Raw genomic sequence first — 22,849 nt, 5'->3', positions numbered from 1 at the left:
ATAAGCTTTAATACTTCTTACTAAATTGACTACTATAAGTATAGCAATGAAAACCCCTCTCTAAGAAGCTTCCCAATCATGGTCATATATGAGTTTTCATTCAACTATATAAGCTTTAATACTCCTTACTACATTGACTACTATAGCAATGAATGTTGTTTATAACTAGGTAAGAGGGTTCGGATTGCCCTAAGGCAACATCTGAACCCATATAGGACTGGATCCTATCCTAAAAGGGTGACGTGCCCCCAAGACAGGACCAGCCCCATAACTCCTCGCCACATATGTATCACACCACACTAAATTAACTTGGCGCCAAAATGCATATATTCTATCAAGGCCGACTTGGGGTTATATGGGTGAAATGATCATATAAATAAAGATAAATTGCAAAACACAAATTACACATTCATTTATTCATTTGATCCAATGCAAAATATATGTCTGCCAGTTGCGAGTTAAGGAGGAAGAAATATATGTCTGCCATTGCGAGTTAAGGAGGAATAAACATATGTCTGCCATTGCGAGTTAAGGAGGAATAAACATATGTCTGCCATTGCAAGCTAAAGGAAGTATATTAGATCTGCCATCACAGCGAAATACCTCAGTTACATCAGTGAACTACTTCTGCCAATTAAAGTGTGAAATTCATTCATGTGAAGAGCGAACTGGTGTGAAGGAGGGCAAACTGAAGTTGCAGTCAATCAAAGAACAGACTTCACACATTACCAACCTAGGGTTTGGACCTGATTGCTGTTTGAAGGGTTAAAGGTGCAGATGTGACTCCTTGATGCTTGTGAAAGTGCAGTCTTGTGGAAGACATTATCAAACACCTTCAAGTACTTGAGATAAGCGTTGTAACCCTCATATGAACATAATTCATAATCAGATCTGAGGATCTTTTGGCTGGGTTTTTCCTCCTAGGAGGTTTTCCTAGGGTAACCTTGTTTTGTGTTTATTTGTTCCTTTCTTTGTTATGCTTAAATCTGGAAAATAACAAACCCTTCATCTAATCAATTTAATTAGTAATTAAATTCTGATTTTCTGAGTTTCGATTAATCTGAAAGTGCTAAACTTAACAATGAAAACCCCTATCTCTAAGAAGCTTCCCAATCATGGTTGCATGTTGCCAGAGAGGTGACATTAGGTCAATTTTGAATTGTCTGTCTATCACAAGGTCTACTAAACTAGAAGTCATTTTGCATGCATAACAAAACAAAACAAAAACAACAATACAATCAAAATAACCAAATTTTTTTTTATAAACTTATAACCCTATGATACATTTAAAAGGTGTTAATGTGAAAATTCTAAAAAATAGAACAAATCTGAAAACAAACTTACCTTTGATTTATAAAACTCATAGGTGCAGCTATTTCTCTCTTGTGATACTCAACAAATATGGTAGAATCCTTTTGTCAATGCTTTACCTTCAAAAGCATACCTAACAAGCTTGAGGAATGAGAAAGAACACAACTTGGAGGTAAAGTGGGTATTGTGGTCTCTCATATTTATCAATTGAATATGGTTTGAACCACTTTATGCCAAATTAGGAATTTAAAATGTGTTTTTTGATTTTTAAAAATAAGTTAAACATCTTTGATCTGTGGTTTCGTTATAGGTGCCTTCAGATTGATTTGCTTAGAGTTTGGCCTGAGCACCTTGGGTTCCTTGTGGGGTAGGGAACTTGGGGCGCTTGACCCAGATCTTGAGCAAACCTAGGCCCATCCCAGCCCTGTATCCAAACTTAAACCAATATCTAATTCCCCACCCGATTTTACAGAAGTCAACTTTATAGGATGGCAAATGTGCATATGCTTATGAGGATAGTTATAGATCATTCATTGTAAATCATAGTTTCTAAATTTTCCAGTGGCTTTGAGAGAAAATTACTGAATGCCAGAAAGGTCAACAATTGTACACAAAGTCTTCCAAAATAAAGATCTAGGTACTTTAAACTTTGAGGGGCTTTTCCAAATGATAGTAGTGAGACACAACTTCAGCACGTATTAGATGACTTCCACAAAAAAATCAATCTATTGCCAATCCTGATTGTGAAAAATGAAGATACAATAATAGGAAAAATGTTTATGCCCACATGGATTAACAAGAAAACTAGGGCCTAGGCTATAAAATAGGCGAACCTAGTCTTGTCTTGTCCTTGTATCCAATTCAAACCAAACCTTGCAATTCACCACCCATTTCTGCTAAACCCAACTCCACCTATGTTTGAGGAGAGTTTGTTTACTCGGTAATTCTACTTGACTGATTACAAAGAGTAAACAAAAATAATAGAATATAAAAATTACTTGCAATAATGTTCTAGAAAGATGTCTTTTTATTCATTCATTTATAGGATGTGCAATAGATACATGAGTTTATTTCATGTAGTCCCTGACTATGAGTACAATAAGGATTATATAGCATAAGCGATGTTGATTGAATGCTAACCGTTGGTAACTACTAACTCTAATTGTCGGGGACTAATTGCTTAATTACAAAATAACTCATTTTATTTATTTAATAACTACATCGACCCTCCCAAAAAAAGTCTTGTAGATGACAAATTGACAAAATTGGAAGCTGAACAACACCAACAAAAAGCTATTGAGAAGTGGGATGAGAAGATGTCCTTGGATGTTTAGAAGATGTGGGAGTGAACGTTAGAGATTGGAGTTGTCAAAGCCTATGGACCTCCTTTGTGCGCAACTTTAAATGGTGGGTTGCTACCAATTCTCGCTTCCCATGCTATCTTCACCATTTGTGCAACTTCAACTAGTTGGCGTTTGATTTGCTATCTCCTTCTCAACCAGCTTGGCCTCTATGGTTGTCATTCTAGTCCATTTTCCTTCAGTGAATTGGGCTTGTTGAGCAAGATCTTGAAACTTTAGTGTATGTTCAACCATCTGAGCAAGTACTATCTGCACCATTTGGATGACCTCATCCTTGTGATGTGTGAGCTCATTAGTGGAGACTATTTGGTACTTTAGCCTACAGATCAGATCTTTGAAGGAGGTCTCCATGGCAAAAAAAGCTGAAATTACTCTATCATGTCTCCCCCTCACTGCAGGCCTGGTAGCGTGCCAAGTTGCCATCATCTGGGTAGTCTCTACTTCAGTCCATCCTCAAGAAGTGAAGCATTGAGTAAACTCCCCTTCACACTCCCTCTGCATAAGTGCCAAAATATGTTGGGCTTCTCCCACCACCAACGGAGAATGCCCTACATCCAATGACTTGGAGATGTCTCCAACCTCCTACATTACTACAACCATAGATTGTAAATCCTGTATATATCTCTAAATCGTGCCAAGTGGGTCCTCATCGAGCTCATCAATCTTGATAATTACTCCCATTGACTTACTTGAGTCCTCATCTTGATGCTTAACAAGTGGGTCAACCATGGACAACTTTGGTGAAGCCAAAGGCGGTTGTGGTGCAATCTCTTGAACATTTTCCACACTAGGCGGAGTTGTTTGTGTAAGACCAAACTAGGCAGTGTCAACAACCATGAACAATTGTTTTCATCTCTTGTTGCTCAAGTCCTTCAGCCATGACCCTTGCAGAACTCGATGAGGGAAATGTCCGAGCCTCCAATAAAAGCCCAAATAGCTTCAGCAAATGATCAATCTGCTTGGCTTCCTCAACCAATGTGGTGTCTGCAGGCAAGGTGGGTTTTGCTGGCAAAGTGGTGTTAGCTGACAATGTTGGCAATGGTAAATTTAAATTGTTGCAATAGTAAGAGCCATCTACTTACTTGACCTTGAACTAGCTTGTTCACTACGTACACAAGGGCTTGTTGATTGAAGTAGAAGGTGAATGGTGTTGCCAATAGGTAATGCTTGAAATTTTGCACCGAATATAACCATTCCGATTGCTTCCCTCTCTGTTGTGTTGTAATTCTTCTTTGCCTTTGACAATAACCGATTGGCCAAGAAGACTAGATGATGCAATCCTTGGGGTCATGTTGTGACGTTTTCACACATCGCCCCATTACAAATGGGGACCACCCGCTTTTTTGGTCCTCTTGGTCTTTTGGTTTTGGCTCTTTAGGTCTTTTCGCAGCAATCCCTTCGATCTCCCTAGTCTACAAGTGTTTTGGGTGAAATTTGATCAAGTCTGCAAGTTATTTGAGTAAATTTGGCTAAGTCTGGAACTTGTTTGGTCTATTTTAGGGTTTTTCCCTTCAGACTTAGATTTGGGGTCTTTTCCTTAGGGTTTTGGAAAAACTAAATGTTGCAATGAAATTAGGACCCTTCAAGGAAGTGACCAGTGAAATTTGAGCGAATTTTGAGCAACTTACTAATTTTAGAAAGTTCCTATTTTTTAGGGAATTTCATTGCCTCCTGGATTGTTTTTATTTTGCCAAAAATCAAACTTACTAATTTTAGCAGTTTCTATTTTTAGTAAGTGTCTATTTTTAGTTAGTGTCATCTCATCTTAATTTGCCCTAATTTTGACTTTTTGAAGTACTTACAATATTTAGTAAGTCTATTTTTGGCAGGTCTACCACAGGCAGGGGTCTCGACACTGAAGACTAGACATTCTTGAATATTTGCCTAAATCCGGAAAGTTGAAAAAGCAAACAATTGATCAAAAATGGTTGTGTCCGGAATTCTTTCTTGAAGTGGAAAAAGCATCGAAAAATCTTCTAAGGCAGAGAAAATCACTTCAATCCTAAATTGGAATCCCAATCCAAAAAAGAGGAAAATTTGGTTAAGTCTGGTGGAGAATCATGAAAAATCCTTGCATTGGCAAAAATGTACACCAAATTATGATGGGCACCAAAATGGGGCCTTGGAGGATTTTTCCTTCCAAGACCAAAATCCTCCACATGGTCTAAACGGCGCTCATGTCAAGGGGTAGAGCGCTAGATTGGGGTTGTGGAGGAATTTTCCTCCACATCCAAAATTACTTCACCATGTTTGTTTGGCGCCCAGTCTGGGGTTAGAGCGCCAAAGTGAGGTCATGGAGGAATTTTCCTCCTTGACCAAAATTCCTTGACCATGTCAGTTCAGTGCCTAGGTATGGAGGTGTAGCGCCAAAACTAGGCTATGGAGGAATTTTCCATCCGAGGTCAAAATCCTGCATCATATGATTCTAGCGCTCAAGGATGGGGTCAAGGTGCCAAATTGAGAAGGAGGAATTTCTTCTCAAGGAAGAATTCCTCCATTACATGGAAATAGCGCCCAAGTATGGTGTAGAGCGCTAGCAAGGGGTCAAGGAGGAATTCCTTGATCCATTCAAAATTCCTCCACAACATGAAATTTCATCCAGGTTAAACTGAAAGTGGAATCCATGGCAAAGGAAAATTTGGAAACTTCTCTTTCAAGGATGGATATTTCTGTCAGGATGAAGAAACTTCAAGGCAAAGGTAAAAATTTATTAAAGAAGAGAATTTTCTCTCCTGAATTTCGGAGCCAAAATTGAAAAATTCCTAAAAAATAGGAAAAGTGGCAAATTGATAAAAAATCTCCCTCAAGGCATGATGAACACAAAAACACGGGAAAAATTCTTCCCGAATAAAATTTCTCTCTCCAAAATCTAGGTGTGCATGAATCCTTCAGAAGTGGAAAAGATTGTTAAAATTCTTCCAAGGCAAGAAAATCTTCCAAAATGTTTTTTGTGGGCTCGGAATGGAAAGATTCTTGTAAAGGATGAGTTGGTGACATGCAAAGAGAATATTCCATATTAATGAAGCACAACCCGAAAAATTATAGAAGTTCCAATGATGGTGGGGTCCACTTGCATAGTGAAAATCTATTGAACGCATGGCAGCATGGTGGCGCATTCATTGCTGGAATATTTGACCAAATGGTGGTTGAGTCAATGCACGGCGAGATAATGGATCATTTATTGCATGTGGCTGATTTTGGAGATGGTGGAGCATTCAAGGCATTGTGGGCGATTTATTGCATGATGGAGCATTTATTACACATTGGGGGAATTTGAAAGAAGTGGTGCATTTAATGCACAATGGACGCCATTTTTGGCAAGAATGTAATTAATTGATAATGGACATGATGGATCATTAATGTTTATTCCCACCTTGTTGTATCATGTGTATGGAATCTTTTAGGTCAAACCCTAATTAAGGTTTGCATGTTATCAAGGCTGGAGGTCTATATAAGGGGGTGACTCCTTCATTTGTAAAGGAGGAGAGATTGTTGCGATAAGCTATTGGAGTAGTAAATTGTAATACATTGTTCTTTGATGGTGTATACTTGTCTTATTTCATAGCTTGCATGGTCTTGCTTTCCTCACTTAGAATGGATTTCTTTCAAGTATTTAGATGAATGAGGTTGATTGCAATGTGTTAAGGAAAAGATCGTTTGCTCATTCCTTTTGTTGCTAGCTGATTGTTATCAACAGTGCAAGGTTGGACTGAGCCATTTTATGTGTGCATTTAATTCGGATCATTGGATGGATATTATTCTTTGATGGTATTCATTGATGATTTGAAATCTTTCAAACACACCCCTTGAAGATTGCACCTGCTTCATGTAGTTGTCTCAATGTGGGGAAGTGAAGTTTGGTTGATCCTATCCTAGACATTGCCATCTACTAAGTTCTTAGATTTAGAATAGTTTTCCTGAACCCTTCTTCATTTTAATTTTCTGCTTTCAATTGAAAATGTCCTAAAAAATTGAACCATTCATTGCCAAATCATTCGAGAATATCCTTGAAGTTATAAATTTGCTAAAATCTTCTTTAAGTGTGCATAAGTCCCCTTGGATTACCAACATATCTCATCAAGCCAATTGAGTCACATCCATTGCAAAATCGGAACCTTGGAGTCAATTGTTTGAACTCATCGTAATCTTAGCATACAATTGGACTCTGATCAAGAGAGAGTAAAGTGACCGCTGGAAATCTTTTTTCTATGTTGGAGTGTGTGGTCACAAAACGCACGTCAACAAGTCCCACTTGTGTCGATGTTACTCCAATTGCATAATTAGATGCATCAACATGTACGTGGAACTCCTTACACTAGCTCAAGTATGCAAGGATTGGTGAACTTATTAATCATACCTTGATCTCATTGAAGAGCTTCTCCTAGCCCTTAGTCCATGTGAATAGTTGGCCCTTGTGAGTATGTTGAGCAGGTAAGATATTTGAGCAATTTTTTTGATGAATCTCCTGTAATAGCCGATGTGACCTAAGAATGATTTTAGTCATGTGATGTTTTGAGGTGCTTCCATATGTACATCACACTTATTTTGTTCGAGTTATCTTTGACTTCGCAAACAATTTGAATTCCGCCTCGAGCGCTTTCTTCAATGTGTCCCATGAGGTTGCGGATTGTGCATCAATCTCTATGGAATAATGTATGGTTATACCTCGCAGTGTTGCTAGAAATGCTCTCAGCCAATAATCCTTGTCCTCTTGGCTGCTCGCTATCCATATGATCTCACATGTTTTACAATGCCTAATAGGATCCTCAGACCCATTCCTTGTGTACTTTGGGAGTTTCTGTCTTTCAACATTTGGACTCACTGTGGGAGTGACCATTTTACTCGCTTGGTGTGTTCTTTGTGCATTGAACTTGATTGGACTATTTTGACCTCTACATTTGGGTGCTTGCCTTGCACTCTCAGCCATGTATGAATCCTCTATGCATCCTCCGTCAATGTCCCTTGCACTTTGTTTATCTTCAAACTCGTTTTCACACTCCCTACCTTTGGCTTAGTTCCTATGATTCTTGGTTCCTTTGAAATGAATATAACTCTTGGATGCAGCATATGTTATTCTCAAATGTTTCGGTTAATCCGATTTTGGGCTTCTTCCCTCTCTTTGTTTGATGTTGACCATACAAACGGATTACTTGCTTGGTTAGTGAGGTCTTGGTATGCTATGCTTTGTCAAGGGGTGGTAGGTGTCTAGCTTTCTCCTCCCACTCTCCCTTAATATGTACTACGATGAAATTCTTCCTGTCTTCCTGATTATGACCCCGGTTGATGCTTCGACCTTGGCTTCATGGTGGACTTGGACTTTCTGTCAGAAATCCTTAAGTTTATTTGACAATTCTCCTCAATCGCCTTCGGTGTTCTCCTTGTTCTCTTAGTTGAAGGGATCTCATGAATCCTTTTGTTGCTTCGTGACTACTTGGAATATTTGTTCCGTCTTTATTAGGCTACACGGACATCAATTTTGAGAGGTACATCTCTAGCTGGTGTCTTATCCTCCTCTTCCTGTCGGTTCCTCTCTTCATACTGTTGTAGTATTTGTTGCTCCTGATTCCATTTGGCTTGAAGATTTTGCAGGATGATAAAATGGCTTGCGATTAGCCTTGGCAATCTGTACAACAAACGATCAACCTCTTCGTTGATGAGATTGTCCTAGATGGCATCTCGAGGGACTTCTCTCTTGAGAGCTTCCCTCCATACATGTTCCTTTAACGAGATGTCCCACAACTTTACTAGCTCCTGTTTAAGTTGGTCTTCTTGTTCCTTGTTGGCTTGTACAGGTTTATCTACAAGCTGTCCCATTACATTGCCATGATTCTTGTTCATGAGTTATACTTTGCCAAAGTTCAAATTGGCAACAACACCAAATGTTTACTTGGTAATTCTACTTGATTGATTATAGAGAGTAAACAAAAATAACAGAATAATAGAATATAACAACTACTTGCAACAATGGTCCATAAAGACATGTCTTTTTATTCATTCATTTATAGGATGTGCAATAGATACATGGATTCATTTCACACTGTCCTGATTCTGAGTACAATAAGAATTATATAGCAAAGTTGTCATCTGTTGAAAATGCCAGCCGTCGGTAACTACCAATTGACAACTGTCAGGGACTAATTCCTTAATTAAAAAATAACTCATTTTTTTTATTGACTAACTACACATTTATAGAACATTCATTTTAAATCATGGTTTTACATATATTCTGGTGGCTTTGGAAACAAGTTCATGAATGGCAGAAGGTTGGACTGTACAAGAAGTCTTCCCAAATAAAAGTTTGATTGTTTTCAACTTTCAAGGGCTTTTCCAAAGAATGCTAGTGAGACAAGACTAGAGTAGGTACTAGATGACTTTCACAAAATAATTCAATCTATTGCCAACCCTGAATGTGAATACTGGAGATTCAGTAATTATTTTTGACAACCTGTTGCTCAGGCATTCCATTAACCAAATGAAGGCAATACTACTGTGCATCGAATGTTAGCAGAATGCTGTTCTTGGAAGTTTCTCTTATTGTCTTTATTTTGACATGTGTAATATCTCAAATTTTGTAAATATACACTGGTCTGGGTGCAGGATGATAAGAAATGCTCAGTGAAAAGGAGCACAGAGCTTGGTGGAATAATGACTGTAGCTAGTTGGATGCTGTTTGCTGGACTTGCTTCCAGGTGAGATGCATAGCTCATAATTTTTCTTTTTAAGGAGAGGTAAATATTTCTCACATACAGATACAGGATACAGGTCAAGATATCATTTATAAATTTTCAGAGAGTACAACAGAGCTGAAACACAAGCATGTCATATTGAATAAGCTGCAAATATTACCCAAAAGTGCAATTCAAAGTATATTTCTTTTATTCAATGTATCTTTTTCTACCTTTGATTCAGAATTTCAAAGTTATCTGTATTGCTTCTCGTAACACATCAAACTTGAGGCTCTTGTATGAAGGGACATTAAGTCTAGGACCCACAATAGTAATTTTAAAATTTCTTCAACCATTGCTAGTCAATAGGAAGACTTTTACATTGAGAAGGATGTTGAAGAAGTATCAAAAACTTCTATTGTCTTTTTAGCTGACGTATGTACATTTTTTTCATGGTGTGCTCTCCATTTCCTCCTCCTCTAAAGGTCCAGTGCAATGAGAGAACCTCATAAATGATCTAATAGCAATCCTTGCTCTTTTCATTAAGCTTTCTGCAAGGGCCTCAAAAGCCAGTAATACTTGGAGGCTAAGTCACAGAATACGGCGATTTTCATGGGTAAGGTTCGAATTTAATCGAATTTCAAACTTTTATAAAAAAATCGTTTAAATTCGTCCATAAATTCGGCAACTGCTGGGTCGCGGGTGTCTGCAGAAACATTCGTGTAAAATTCGTATGGCAGAAACGTTAGCATTTTTTAGGGTATATCTGTCGAGGTTTTGATGGATTTCTCAGAGGTTTGAAGGTTGCCGAATACTCCTCGCTCAGCCATGTCTGTCCGTTTTGAGGGTTTTTTGCTCTTTTTGTTTGTCGCGTGACTGAAGGTATATGTTTGTGCCCACCATTGAAGCTATTTTTTCGTGCTTTGTGAGTGTGAACCCCTGCCCCGTCACCGCTGTTTCCCACACAGTACCGCCATCGAAGCCCTTTGTCCCTCGTAGATTCTACTGGTAATGCTTTCAACGCAAGAAGGCATATTAAATTTACTTTTGTGATTTTGGTTCTTAAGATTTCATATTAAATGTATGTCATTTTAATTATTAATATTAAATAGATTTAGATTTATTGATTATATTAGCATTTTTATTTTAAATAAAAATATTATATATTTAAGTTAATATTTTACATTAAATGTATGTTATTTTAATTTACTTATTAATATTAAATAGATTAAAGATTTCATATTATATATATGTTATTTTAATTTACTCATTATTATTAAATAGATTTAGATTTATTTATTGTTTTATCATTTTTATTTATATTGAAAAAAAATATTAAATATTTAAAAATAATAGTAATTTATATAAGGCAAATTTTATCCGATTTTTTTTTTTCGAATTTTTCCAGGTCGAATTTCATCCAAATTTCATGGCTGTCGAATTCGAATTCGAATTCGAACCTTGTGACTTAGCTTGGAGGGTTATGTTGTTAGGACATTTATGGCTTAAGTTAGCATCATGTCTAGATAGCTCTGTTGATACCATTTGAGGTGATGTATGCCTAAACGTGTTCATTTCTGCAAAGCTTGTTTGAGTTGGCCATAGATTTTGCAATAGACCCATGAAAAATCTTTTTCTGGTGGCACCGTTAATTTCTGAAATGAATCAATTTTAACTTGTAAATAAAAATAAAAAGTGCTGTGAAGCTAACTATAACACTTTTTCCCTTTTATGTAGTTTAGTTAAAAACCCTTTAAATATAAACTTAAAAATATTGACAACGTGTGTTGTGAATGAAATAAACAAATATAATATTTATCTTCTTTGTATTATTTCCATTTAGAAGGAACATGCAAACATTGGAAAATGCTATGCACTAGTAAGGGGTAGGTGACCCAATTATTCTGATGGATTCTGGCTTTAATTCTTCCATATGCAAACTGCAAAGTATATTCAGTTCGTCTATGCTTCATATTTAGCTACCTCCGACAGTAAATATGAACCCCAAAAAGAATTTAATCATGTCGTTTGTGAGTAATGCTACTTTGTTCTAGATAGCATAATATTCTAGGTAACAGTTAAGAGCTATTATTAATGAAAGCTTCAGTGACTATTTCTATTTCTACGATTAAAAGAAATAAAAGGAAATTCAAACTTATAACTAGTTTTCTTAATCATTTTCTATTAGTTTGTCGATGTATATGAATCTTCTCAACTTACTTTTTGTTTGACCTGATTTTTTGTGTCCAACAGTCTAGCTTATGATGCTATTTCATCCGATACAGTTACTATTCAACACCTGACACCTGCAAAAAGAAAGGACATCCAGATGTTCATGAATGATATAGAAGTTAATGTTACTACTGTAGGTCAGCTTGAATGCAATCAGATTGTAGGAAGCAAGCTTTCTTTGAGTAGTGATGATGGATACATGATGAATGCAACTGCTGAGGATTTCAGCAAGCCATTTTGCATGGACACTTCGAAAGGGCCACTCTTCAGAATATCTTGCAAGGGTTGCATGCTTAATAGTGATAGGTACTTATTTGCTTGGGACTTTCAAGATCAACTAAATGGAAGCCTAGTAGCTTCAGCCATTGGGTTTGAGATAAATGCTACTGCATCAACCTTTACACAACATAAGAGTACTTTGGGAGCCATTCTTCCTGGAAACTATAATGGAATATCTTCATCAGCTGTAACATTACGGGGTTCTGAGTGGAATGTTATAAGTTTGAATTTTGTTCCTCGAATTTTTAGGAGTAAAGGTGACAAAAAACTTATGCAAATCATGTTTCATATGTTTACATCTGGATCGTATTTGACTACCATAAATGAAATGCAAGATGCATTTGCCAAGAAGCAGGGAGTAAAGGTAGCACTGCAGGTCAATGTTCTCTCAGATTACCTTGTGGAAACTACACGTCGCAGCTACTTTGGTGTTGGTAAGAAATCATGATTATGTACCTTGCACTGCTACTTGGTAATGAAATATGTTTCAGTTGTACCATTGTCATGTTAAGAGTATTCAAGGAACAAGTGATTAAAATTCAAGTCCAATAAAAGTGCTTATACTTATTAACTGTATTGTGCAGTAAAATTCTTAGGATACCTTGGTGGTTTGTATATATTTGCTCGGTTTCTCTTTCTCATCATCATGATACAGGTGTGTTTCTCTTATGTAATATTTTTTGTCCTCTAGCCTTGATACTAGGATCTGATATTTTGTAATTGTGCTCACTATCAATATATAATGTTACCTTCATTTTAAAAAATGATCGTATTCCAGGTGTGTTACTGAATATATATATACTAAATTGGTACTTCGAGTATGAAATTAGAGTATTCATAAATGGTTATAACTTAATACAGTTAATGCTCACCTTCCAAATAAATGTAAATCATAGTTAAATGTAAAATCTGATTTCAGCTTCATAACAATGGAAAAATAATTGAAAATTTAGAATCACCACAGCATACACCTGTAAAAGAAATTTAGCATTATAGAGGAACTAAGAAAATATGTTTGAGATTCCACCAAAATAAACAACAGTAAACTATTTTTCTTGTAAGAAATCTTTTTTTTACAAAGAGCTCAACAATGGAAGAGCACTTTACGAAGACTCCCCTCGCAACAATGGAGGGCTTGGGGAGCACTTAACCTTTATTTCATGTATGCTCTTGATTGACATTAGGGTTTGAAAGCCTCTAAGGTATTGTTGGTTGAAAATTTTGTACACCTAGGAGGATGTCTAAAATTGTGGTTTCAGCCACAGTATGTGAGTATGATACTCTCCTAATTTAAGGAAGGCTCCCCCATTTCTATAACTAAGTAAAATTAACCTAATCTAATATGGGTAGGGCAACAACCTTTCCTCTTTTTTCAGGAAAGACTATATTGTTTTCTCTTCACAGAAAAGTAACAACAATCTTTGGGAAAACAATTACAGCAACTTAAATCAAAACGAAGAGAGGAAATGAAGTTTCCTGAAAGCATAAGGACTTATGTCACCTCCTCCGGACGGGAAAACAGTCACCAAGCACAAAGTCTTGAGAATTTGAAATTCTATCTACCCTTTTAGAATTATAACTTAAGAACAAAGTACATCGTATAGCAGCGCAAAGTCTACAAATATGATGCACCTTCAAATAACTTTAGATGGGAATTACTACAAGCACAAATTCTTACAACTTTTCTCAAATTCTAATCACAAACTAAACTAATTTAACTTTCAAGTTTTGCAGCACAAAGTCTGCAAATATTTAGAGTGAGGCTCTTCTCAACAACTTTCTACAACTTCAAGTAAGCACAAAGAAATGCCCCAATATGACATAAGAACACAAAGGGTACAAAGTAAGACTTCAACACAAAATCTATAATTCCAAACTCTTTGATATTACTTGAGAAAACAGTTTACAACTATAAAGCTCAAAGTCTTTATGAGTGCAAAATTCTACAGAGTTTTCTTGCTCGCCAAAAAGATCCTAAATTACAAAGGGCACCCTCATGTATATATAGGGGAGGGGTTGAGAGCAAAATGTGGGAGAAGTCTAACTAACTAAGACTTATTCAAATTACAGTCCTACTGACTTTCGACTTGTAATTTGTTTACATGCAATTACAAGTTACAAGAATGCAAGTGATATGATCTCCTGCAATTACAATTTCTGACATTACATGTAATTTGTCAAAATGAAATTACAAATGCATAATTGAAACTAAGTGTCCAGAGACACGACTCTATCTACATCATCCTTTGTTTGATCTTCATGCTATTATAAGACACTCTGTGATTGAAGTACTCGGGTTTGGGAATGGCATCTTGAACTGGAACAAGAACTTGCACCCTTGATAGTCTCTATGTCCTTGGCCAGCGAACTTCAACCTTATTACATGCTTGGAGTAGTACCATTTCTTTAGGAGGGAAATTCTTCTCTTCGTTGTGTTCTTTCTCCATGCTTGATTCACTTTGTCACTGGATGACTTCTATTTACATATGACTTCATGAGGATTATTGACCCTTGGGCTGCCCCATGAATTACTGTTGTATCTACTCTTCTTTTGTTCATTGATGAAGAACCCATAACACCTTATTTAAGATGAAATTGTTATAAAACAATGCCCATGCCTTGATTTGTTGGTTTGATAGATCGTGTGTACAAACAAGATTGACAAGGGAAGGTATAAATTGATGCAAAATGGGCTCACAAGTAAATTTCAGGTTTTGAGGATTGCATTACATGTGTGGAAAAACAAGAGTATTGACTTGCAATTGTGGAGAATGAACATGCAACTTCATATGTGTAATGGGAAAATACAAGTTTGCGCTTGTAATTGGATCCTAGAGACTCATTTTCAAGTGTTTTTGAGTGTATTTTGGACCAATTTCGGGTTTGGGGAGGTGGAATGCGAGTGCAATGTAGAGAAAAACTTTTACACTTCCGTTTGTAATTGGGTCTTGGGGACCCGACTGCAAGTGTGTATTGCTTGCAAATGAGTGGGAAAAATCTTCATAGTTTGCCCTTGAAATCAGAACTTGGGGATTTGATAGCAAGCTAGCAAGTCTTGAATGTTTGGGATGTGCAAAATGGAGAAGAGATGCTGAAATTTTCACTTTCAATTGGGTCTTGGAGACTCAAATGCAAGTAAGTGAGTTTGCATATAAACTTGCAGCAGGGACCTTAAGATCGATACACATAAAAGAGGCTTAGCAAGATAGATAGACACTTGCATTCATCATTCAAAAAGAAAGGTGACTTGGCTAAGACACTTTGCGTCGAGGTTTTGTGGACCAATTACAAGTGAAAGGATAGTACTTGCACACTTGCAATCGGGTTTCAAGGACCCGAATGCAAGTGAAATATACATTTGCCAATAGTGAAGCATGAAGGGCTTGCAATCGGGTTCTTTAGAACCCGATTGCAAGTGATTTTATTTTGCAAAGAAAATAACCCCTACATACTTGCAGTCGGGTTTCTAGAACCCGATTGCAAGTGACCAAGTGTGTCTCTTTTCTTTTATAAAGCAAACTTGTAATTGGGTTTCAAAACCCCGATTACAAGTAAAGTTGATTTATTTGCAATGTTGGACATAAAACCCCCACTTGACTTTGACAAGAATGCCTAAAGGGACCTTAGTTGTAGTCGGGTCTTAAAGACCCGATTGCAAGTACCCATACAACTTGTAATGATGCTCTAGAGACCTGATTTTGCAAGTAACTTGACTATTAAAACAATGAACTAACTTGTAATCGGGTCTTAGAGGCCCGATTACAAGTAAGTGCATATACTTGTAATGTCATCCAAAAATTCCTACCACTTGCAATGAGGTGAAAAAGTTCCTACTTGCAGTGACTTAACTTGCAATGACATCTAAAAGTTTGTACTTGCAGTGATTGACTTAAAACCCGAAATTGAAGAAAAACCCAACTTTAAGACAATGAAAATTGACAAAAATGGATGTGAAGGACTTGGATTCATCAATAGATTCCTAGGTGATGGAAAAATGCCTTGGAAAACGTATCTAGAGCCTTAAAATCTTGTAATTTCATATTACAATCTCCTACTTGCAGTGTACCATGCAAAATCCTAAATTACAAAGAAAATGGCCAAAATGAAGGCCAAAAGTAACCAAAATTTTCACAGAGATGGAAGATAAGCTCATGATTGATTTATCATCAAGAAATGTAGACTTTCCACCTTGGTAAACATGCCTTTAGATATTTAAACTGCAAATTTCAATTAAAATTTGTAGGGGTTGCTAAATTTTTGCAAATTCAAAAATTGGGACAACAATTGGCTCTGACTGGAGAACTGCCTTCATTCATGGAAACGAGCGAAGGTAGTAGAATCCAGAATCTTTAAGTGCCTTAGTATCCATTGGGTTACAAAATCAAGCATGGAAAACACAAAACAACAAAAGGATGACGCGATTTATGCAACAACAACAAAAAAACGCAAAATTGTGCAACCGCACTTATTGGAAATGGAAACCTACCTATCCCAAACTAGCCACAATGGAAACTTTTTCAAATGAAACCATTCACTGGCGCAGCAAAATAGCTGGCTCTTTTCAATAGCTTGCAGTACCTTACATGATTGCAGGCAACTTTGTATAGATGGAGCACAAACAAGTGTACCAGAATTTGATGCAATGCTCCTTGGAAAAGATGAAATTTACCTTCCTCTTGAGATGAATCATATGTATTTCTGTTCCAAAGTGGATTTTTGAAACTAGACTGCTCTTGCTTAGTTGAATATGCTTTTTTGGCTTCTTTGTCAAGTGTATCTTCAAGCTCAAGTACAAGTGGAACCTCTGGCTTTCCATTAGCCTCCAACCAAGTAAGATGTCTGATTGGACATCCTCTTGATCGTACAAAGATTGAATCCTTCTTACCAGTTGCAACTTGAATAACTAGTTCTTTAACTATCATTACCTCAAGCTGATCTGAATATTTCTGCTCATGAGATTCAAATGAAGGTATGATTGCACTACATACCTCAATATGCTGTCCATCATTTTCAGACTTGGGAAAACCTGAATTATTTATGACAAGATCCTTGTTAAGCTTATGGGAAGTTCTTTCGTGCAACACTCGTTCAAGTTCATGACCTTGAAACACAAATGCATTATTTTCAGCTTGGCTGGAATCTTCATGCATGTACATCTTTTCATGTCTAAAGACATGATTATTCTTATTCACTTGGACTTAGGTAGAATGAATTTCATCCTTCTCCTTTTCATCAACGGCTTTCTGAGACTGCATAAACCAGAATTGGGAGTCGCCAGCTATGTCTGTTTCCTTTTCCTGGAAGAGAATAGCAAGATCACTTTGTTCAAATTCGAAACCTTTCAATGTTGCCTTTACAAATGGTATCTCGAGAGCAAGCTTCTTTGGTGATGAAAGAAGCTCGTGTTGATTCCTTGCAGTAGAATTATGAGCAACGTCTGCTAATGATCTCCTTGGAACATCCTCGTGAGGAACAAAGAACATACCTTGAGCTATTTGCTTTTTGAGAGCAAGCAACTCATTTGCCAGCCTCTACACCATAGAATTTGTCCTTGTGATTAAAAGAGACAGCTCCGAAGAAGGGCTTTCTTCAGATTCATTTGATTCAATCCTTATTTGACCGACAAGAATGAGGTCATCTTCAATTTCTCTCGCCAAGGTTTGCATAGCTGTAAGAGTAGTTGGAGATGCTCTTCTTAACATAAAACTGACCTCAGGCACTTGAGCATTGACAAAGAAACACTTCAAATTCTCAGTTGTAGGTTGAGCAACAACTGGAATTTTGTTAGACAACTTGTTAAATTTAGCCACAAACTCCAGCATGGGTTCGTACGGCTCCTTTTTCATTTGAGCTAGCTATGCTAACAAGGTATTCACGTCCTCTACAAGCTTGAACCTCTCTTCAAACTTTGTTCTGAGTGTAGCCCAATTTGTGATGATCTATGCTGCGAGGTGGTAGAACCAGTCAGCAACAGCACCTTGAAGAGTTTCAATGAAAAGTCTCACTGAACATCCTCATGTTCCACACCAAGCACACCACATGCAATATAGAAAGCAACAATGTGCTCATCTGAATGTTGTCTTCCATCTCCAAAGAACTTGGAAAAGTTCTCCCTCGAACCATCAAGAAGAGCATGTAAAGGCGGAGTCAGATTCAACGGACCAAAAGTATTCGCCCAAGGACCTTGAGCAGCCATTTTACATGTCCTTGGTGAAAGCTTGACAAACTTCAAAAAATGAAATTACAATGAATAGGATACCACATAGTTGGACTACTCGCCGAAAAATCGGCGAGTAGTTGAAAACTCGCGAGTTTTTCTTCAAGGCTAGTTTTTACAACTTTTACTTGCCGAGTTTTTGGCGAGTTTTTCACAAAAACTCGACAACACTAAAAAAAAGAGGCCCAAACATGTCAAAATTATTTATTTTTGTTTTTTCAAGTCGGTTTCATTCTCTTCATCAGAATATAGATATGAAATATAACATTTAAGTATAAGTGACATTTCAATATGGAATGGCGAGTTTTTCACAAAAACTCGGCCCAAACATGTCAAAATTATTTATTTTTGTTTTTTCAAGTCGGTTTCATTCTCTTCAAAAACTCGGCCCAAACATGTCAAAATTATTTATTTTTGTTTTTTCAAGTCGGTTTCATTCTCTTCATCAGAATATAGATATGAAATATAACATTTAAGTATAAGTGACATTTCAATATGTCTTTTTCCTTTCTTATACTTTAAGTTATATTTCATGTATATATTGATAGGATGTTTGAGAGTGGTTTCAGATCTCTAGGAGTTATAATGCAAATTCTAGGTTTTAGTAGATCTTTTAATTTTTCAGACAGTCAAATTTCAGTAATCAGTATGCTCCTATCAACATTCTCTCGCTCTCTCTATCTCACTCACTTTATCTGCCCCAAATTTTAGGTCTATCTATCTATCTCCCTATCATTCTTCCTCTATCCCCCTCTCTACCACTCTCCTTCTCACTCTCTCCTCTCTCCCCCAAGATCTAGACCTATCTCTCTACCCCTCTCTTTCTCACCCTTAGACCCCGGCGAGGGGTGCTACCCTCAACCTAATTTTAATTTGCAAATGCTTGGTGGCAAAGTCGGGGTGGAAATAACCCAAATCTCAAAAAATTTGCCCTGAGAAACATTATGTCAACCTTGTAGTTCATCCAATTGTGAGTGCAATTGGAGCTTGTTTGAGGCCATCAACACGAAGAAGAGGAGCAAGTTAACTCAAAAATGCCTCAATGACCTTGTCTTTGTGCAATATAATCTTCGGTTGTGCATAAGGAAGGTAGAGGAAGCACCAACTGGTCTAATTGATTTGGATGATATAGATCCTTACAGTGACTGGATATCACAGGAGTAGCCTCCATTGTTTATAGAGGAATGACAACAATGATTTGGAGAGGTAGGCTATGGAGGAGGAGGGGGTGGATTTGGTTTCACACTGGATGACATTGAGGAGGACGAGGAGTCATTGCTAGTGCTTGGTGCAGCTAGAGGCAGAGCTACATCTAGGATGGAGGATGAGCCACAACTTGAGCCAGTCATACCGAGCGAGGGGGCACAATCACGCCCACAACAAACTTCTAGGACTAGACCCTCTAGTTCGACCTCTACCTCAGTTTTTATTAGAGTTGGGAAGAGGAAGATGTAATTGTATTGATTTATTTACTTTTAGTTCTACAAAACCTATTTACTATTTTGCTTCCAACCATCAGCATTCCTCATGAGGATGCAATTTTGTACTCACTTTGCATTTAAATATATGTAGACTCAGCTTGTTTCTTTTGTGTTCTCATTTATTGACTCATTGGATGCATCTTCTCTCTAAATTTTGCAAAAAAATGCATTTTTAATTAAATTTAAGCGTGTTTTTAAGTTGCTGAGTTTTTCTCGAGTTTTTTTTTTAGGCCTTGGCGAGTTTTGCCGAGTGGCGAGTAGTTCATCTATGGGATACCGTTATACTTCAACCAAAAGCATGAGGCTTTTGGATGTGTATCGTATCGCCAGTGGAGTCGCCAAAAACTGTTGGTTGAAAATTTTCTACACCCAGGAGGATGTGCAAAATTGTGGTTTCAGCCACAGTATGTGAGTATAATACCCTCCTAATTTAGGGAAGGCTCCCCCTTTTCTATTAACTTAATCTAATATGGGTAGCACAACAACCTTTCCTCTTTTTTCAAGAAAGACTATATTCTTTTCTCTTCACAGAAAAGTAACAACAATCTTTGGGAAAACAATTATAGCAACTTAAATCAAAACCAAGAGAGGAAATGAAGTTTCTTGAAAGCACAAAGACTTCCTCCTCCGGGACGGAAAAACAGTCACCAAGCACAAAGTCTTGAGAATCTGAAATCCTATCTATCCTTTTAGAATTATAAATTAAGAACAAAGTAGAGCGTATGACAGTGCAAAGTCTACAAATATGATGCACCTTCAAATAACTTTAGATGGGAATTACTACAAGCACAAATTCTTGCAACTTTTCTCAAATTCTAATCACAAACTAAACTAATTCAACTTTCAATATTTGCAGCACAAAGTTTGCAGATATTTAGAGTGAAGCTCTTCTCAACCACTTTCTACAACTTCAAGTAAGCACAAAAAAATGCCCCAATATGACATAAGAACACAAATGGTACAAAGTAAGACTTCAACACAAAATCTGAAATTCTAAACTCTTTGATATTACTTGAGAAAACAATTTACAACTATAAAGCTCAAAGTCTTTATGAGTGCAAAATTCTGCAGAGTTTTCTTGCTTGCCAAAAAGATCCTAAATTACAGAGGGCACCCTCGTGTATATATAGGGAGGGGTTGAGAGCAAAATGTGGGAAAGTCTAACTAACTAAGACTTATTCAAATTACAGTCATACTGACTTTCGACTTGTAATTTGTTTACATGCAATTACAGGTCACAAGAATGCAAGTGATATGATATGCAATTACAATTTCTGACATTACATGTAATTTGTCAAAATGAAATTACAAATGCATAATTGAAACTAAGTGTCCAGAGACATGACTCTATCTACATCATCCTCTGTTTGATCTTCATGCTATTATAAGACACTCTGTGATTGAAGTACTCGGGTTTGGGAATGGCATCTTGAACCGGAACAAGAACTTGCACCCTTGATAGTCTTTGTGTCCTTGGCCAGCGAACTTCAACCTTATTACATGCTTGGAGTAGTACCATTTCTTCAGGAGGGAAATTCTTCTCTTCATTGTGTTCTTTCTCCATGCTTGATTCACTTTGTCATTGGATGACTTCTATTTATAGATGACCTCATGAGGATTATTGACCCTTGGGCTGCCACATGAATTATTGTTGTGTAGAACCTTTGTTTTGTAGGCCTAAGGGTTGCCATCTCTTGTATTGCCAATTTGAAGTATGCAAGTGAGTTATTTCTCACTTTTTTAGCTTAAGTTTTTACCCGAATTGGATTCTTCTAGGGGTATTATGTGTATTCTTATTAGGCATTTTGTACTCTTTTATTTCATTTCCTTGCATATTAGACTCTTAACAGTTTCAGTCATGCATGCTCTCTAAAATTCCAAGATATAATTTTTTTGTTGATGGTCATCTAATGTGCAATGCATGAAGAATACCCTTAATAGTTTCAGTCATGTATGCTCTCTTAAAGAACCAAGATATAGTTCTTTTGTTAATTAGCAATGTGTGCAGAATATCCTCCTTGTTTATAGATCATAAACATATAAAGTGTAGACCACCCCTACATCATGACATTTCTTGTTTATTAAACAAGGCAACTAGATAAATGAGTAGAGACTCAAATTAGCGAGTCCTATTTCTGCCACATTGACAACAACGATTATCAAAAGATGTTTGTTTATTGATGGCTCATCACTGACAATATTTTGTTCACACATTTAATGAAAACCTTTTGCTGAGTTATTATGCTTATGGTTGACCTTTGTCTTCCATCAGATGTGAGTGCAGCTATCAATACTCAAGGACAATAGCCTTGCATATACACCCAATACAAACTTATTACAAACTTTTGCATTTGTGTGTATTTGTTGAGGGTGTGGGATGGAGGTAGTTTTTGAATAGTCAAAAGTTTGTTTTCCCATTATTCATTTGGTTTAATACATGGGCTATCAAGCCCAAGAAATAATATTTTTTGATCTATATATTGCTTCTAATATACTTTGGTGAAACATTTGTTTAAAATTAATTTTCATCCATGGATTGTCTGGATTGTCTTCTTAAAAAGTGTAAATTTCTTTTATCTTAGTGTTTTTTCTTTGACCTTTTTGGTTAAGAATTACTATTTTCTTAATTTTAAATTCTGTTTTCTAACTAATCAATACATAAGATATCAAGCCAAAAAAAAATTGTTTTTTCTATTTACATATTGCTTCTAATGTACTTAAGGTGAAACATATATTTAATTGGAATTTATGTATTGCCTTATTAAAGGGAGTAGAAAATGTCTATCTCAGTGTTTACAATTTGAACCTTAGATTCTTCTTTCTTAAAATACATATTTGGCTTGATCCATTGTTTTGATTCTTTCTACATTTCCAGTATTGGATTTTTTTATGAGTTGAGATGGACATCTATGCTTGAGCTACATAAAAAAGTCTGATAGATTGAGCTTTCATTTCTCTTTGGTCTCGCACATTATGATTTTATTATAATTATAAAATTGTTGATACTAATCAACTCCATTTGTTCTATTTGCAGTTCGAAAGGAATTTTCCTAAGTTGCTTATTCAAGAGAAGCGTTTAAATAGGCTTGTAGCAAAGGAGCGTGCAAGAGCTCATTGGGCAAAGGTGGTGTTACAAACAATGAAAGTATTGTTGAAATGGATGCTTGTGCTCATGAAATATATTGTTTACAAGTATTACATATTTTATTATTTTGATTTTCTTTCCATACTTTAGCTGGATTTTATTTTTCTCTCTTTTCCATGAAAGTACAATTTCTGATAATGGGAAAAGGACAGATTTAA

The 22,849-nt window shown here is 36.5% G+C and overlaps 1 protein-coding gene across 2 annotated transcripts in view; it reads left to right on the top strand.

The window, feature by feature from the left end:
• The window catches only part of LOC131067616 (uncharacterized), a 90,546-nt gene that overhangs the window by 14,273 nt on the left and 53,424 nt on the right, over nt 1-22,849 (top strand). For both annotated transcript variants that reach the window (XM_058002694.2, XM_058002695.2), the window contains exons 2-5: nt 9,270-9,361; nt 11,591-12,282; nt 12,433-12,503; nt 22,581-22,670. In XM_058002694.2, coding sequence (XP_057858677.2) covers nt 9,270-9,361; nt 11,591-12,282; nt 12,433-12,503; nt 22,581-22,670 — 945 coding nt within the window. The remainder of the gene's footprint in view (nt 1-9,269; nt 9,362-11,590; nt 12,283-12,432; nt 12,504-22,580; nt 22,671-22,849) is intronic.

Source organism: Cryptomeria japonica, chromosome 5, assembly GCF_030272615.1.
Source record: "Cryptomeria japonica chromosome 5, Sugi_1.0, whole genome shotgun sequence".
Classification (NCBI taxonomy): domain Eukaryota; kingdom Viridiplantae; phylum Streptophyta; class Pinopsida; order Cupressales; family Cupressaceae; genus Cryptomeria; species Cryptomeria japonica.
The sequence above is the reverse complement of the archived record's forward strand: the minus strand, read 5'-3'. Positions and strand labels throughout refer to the sequence as shown.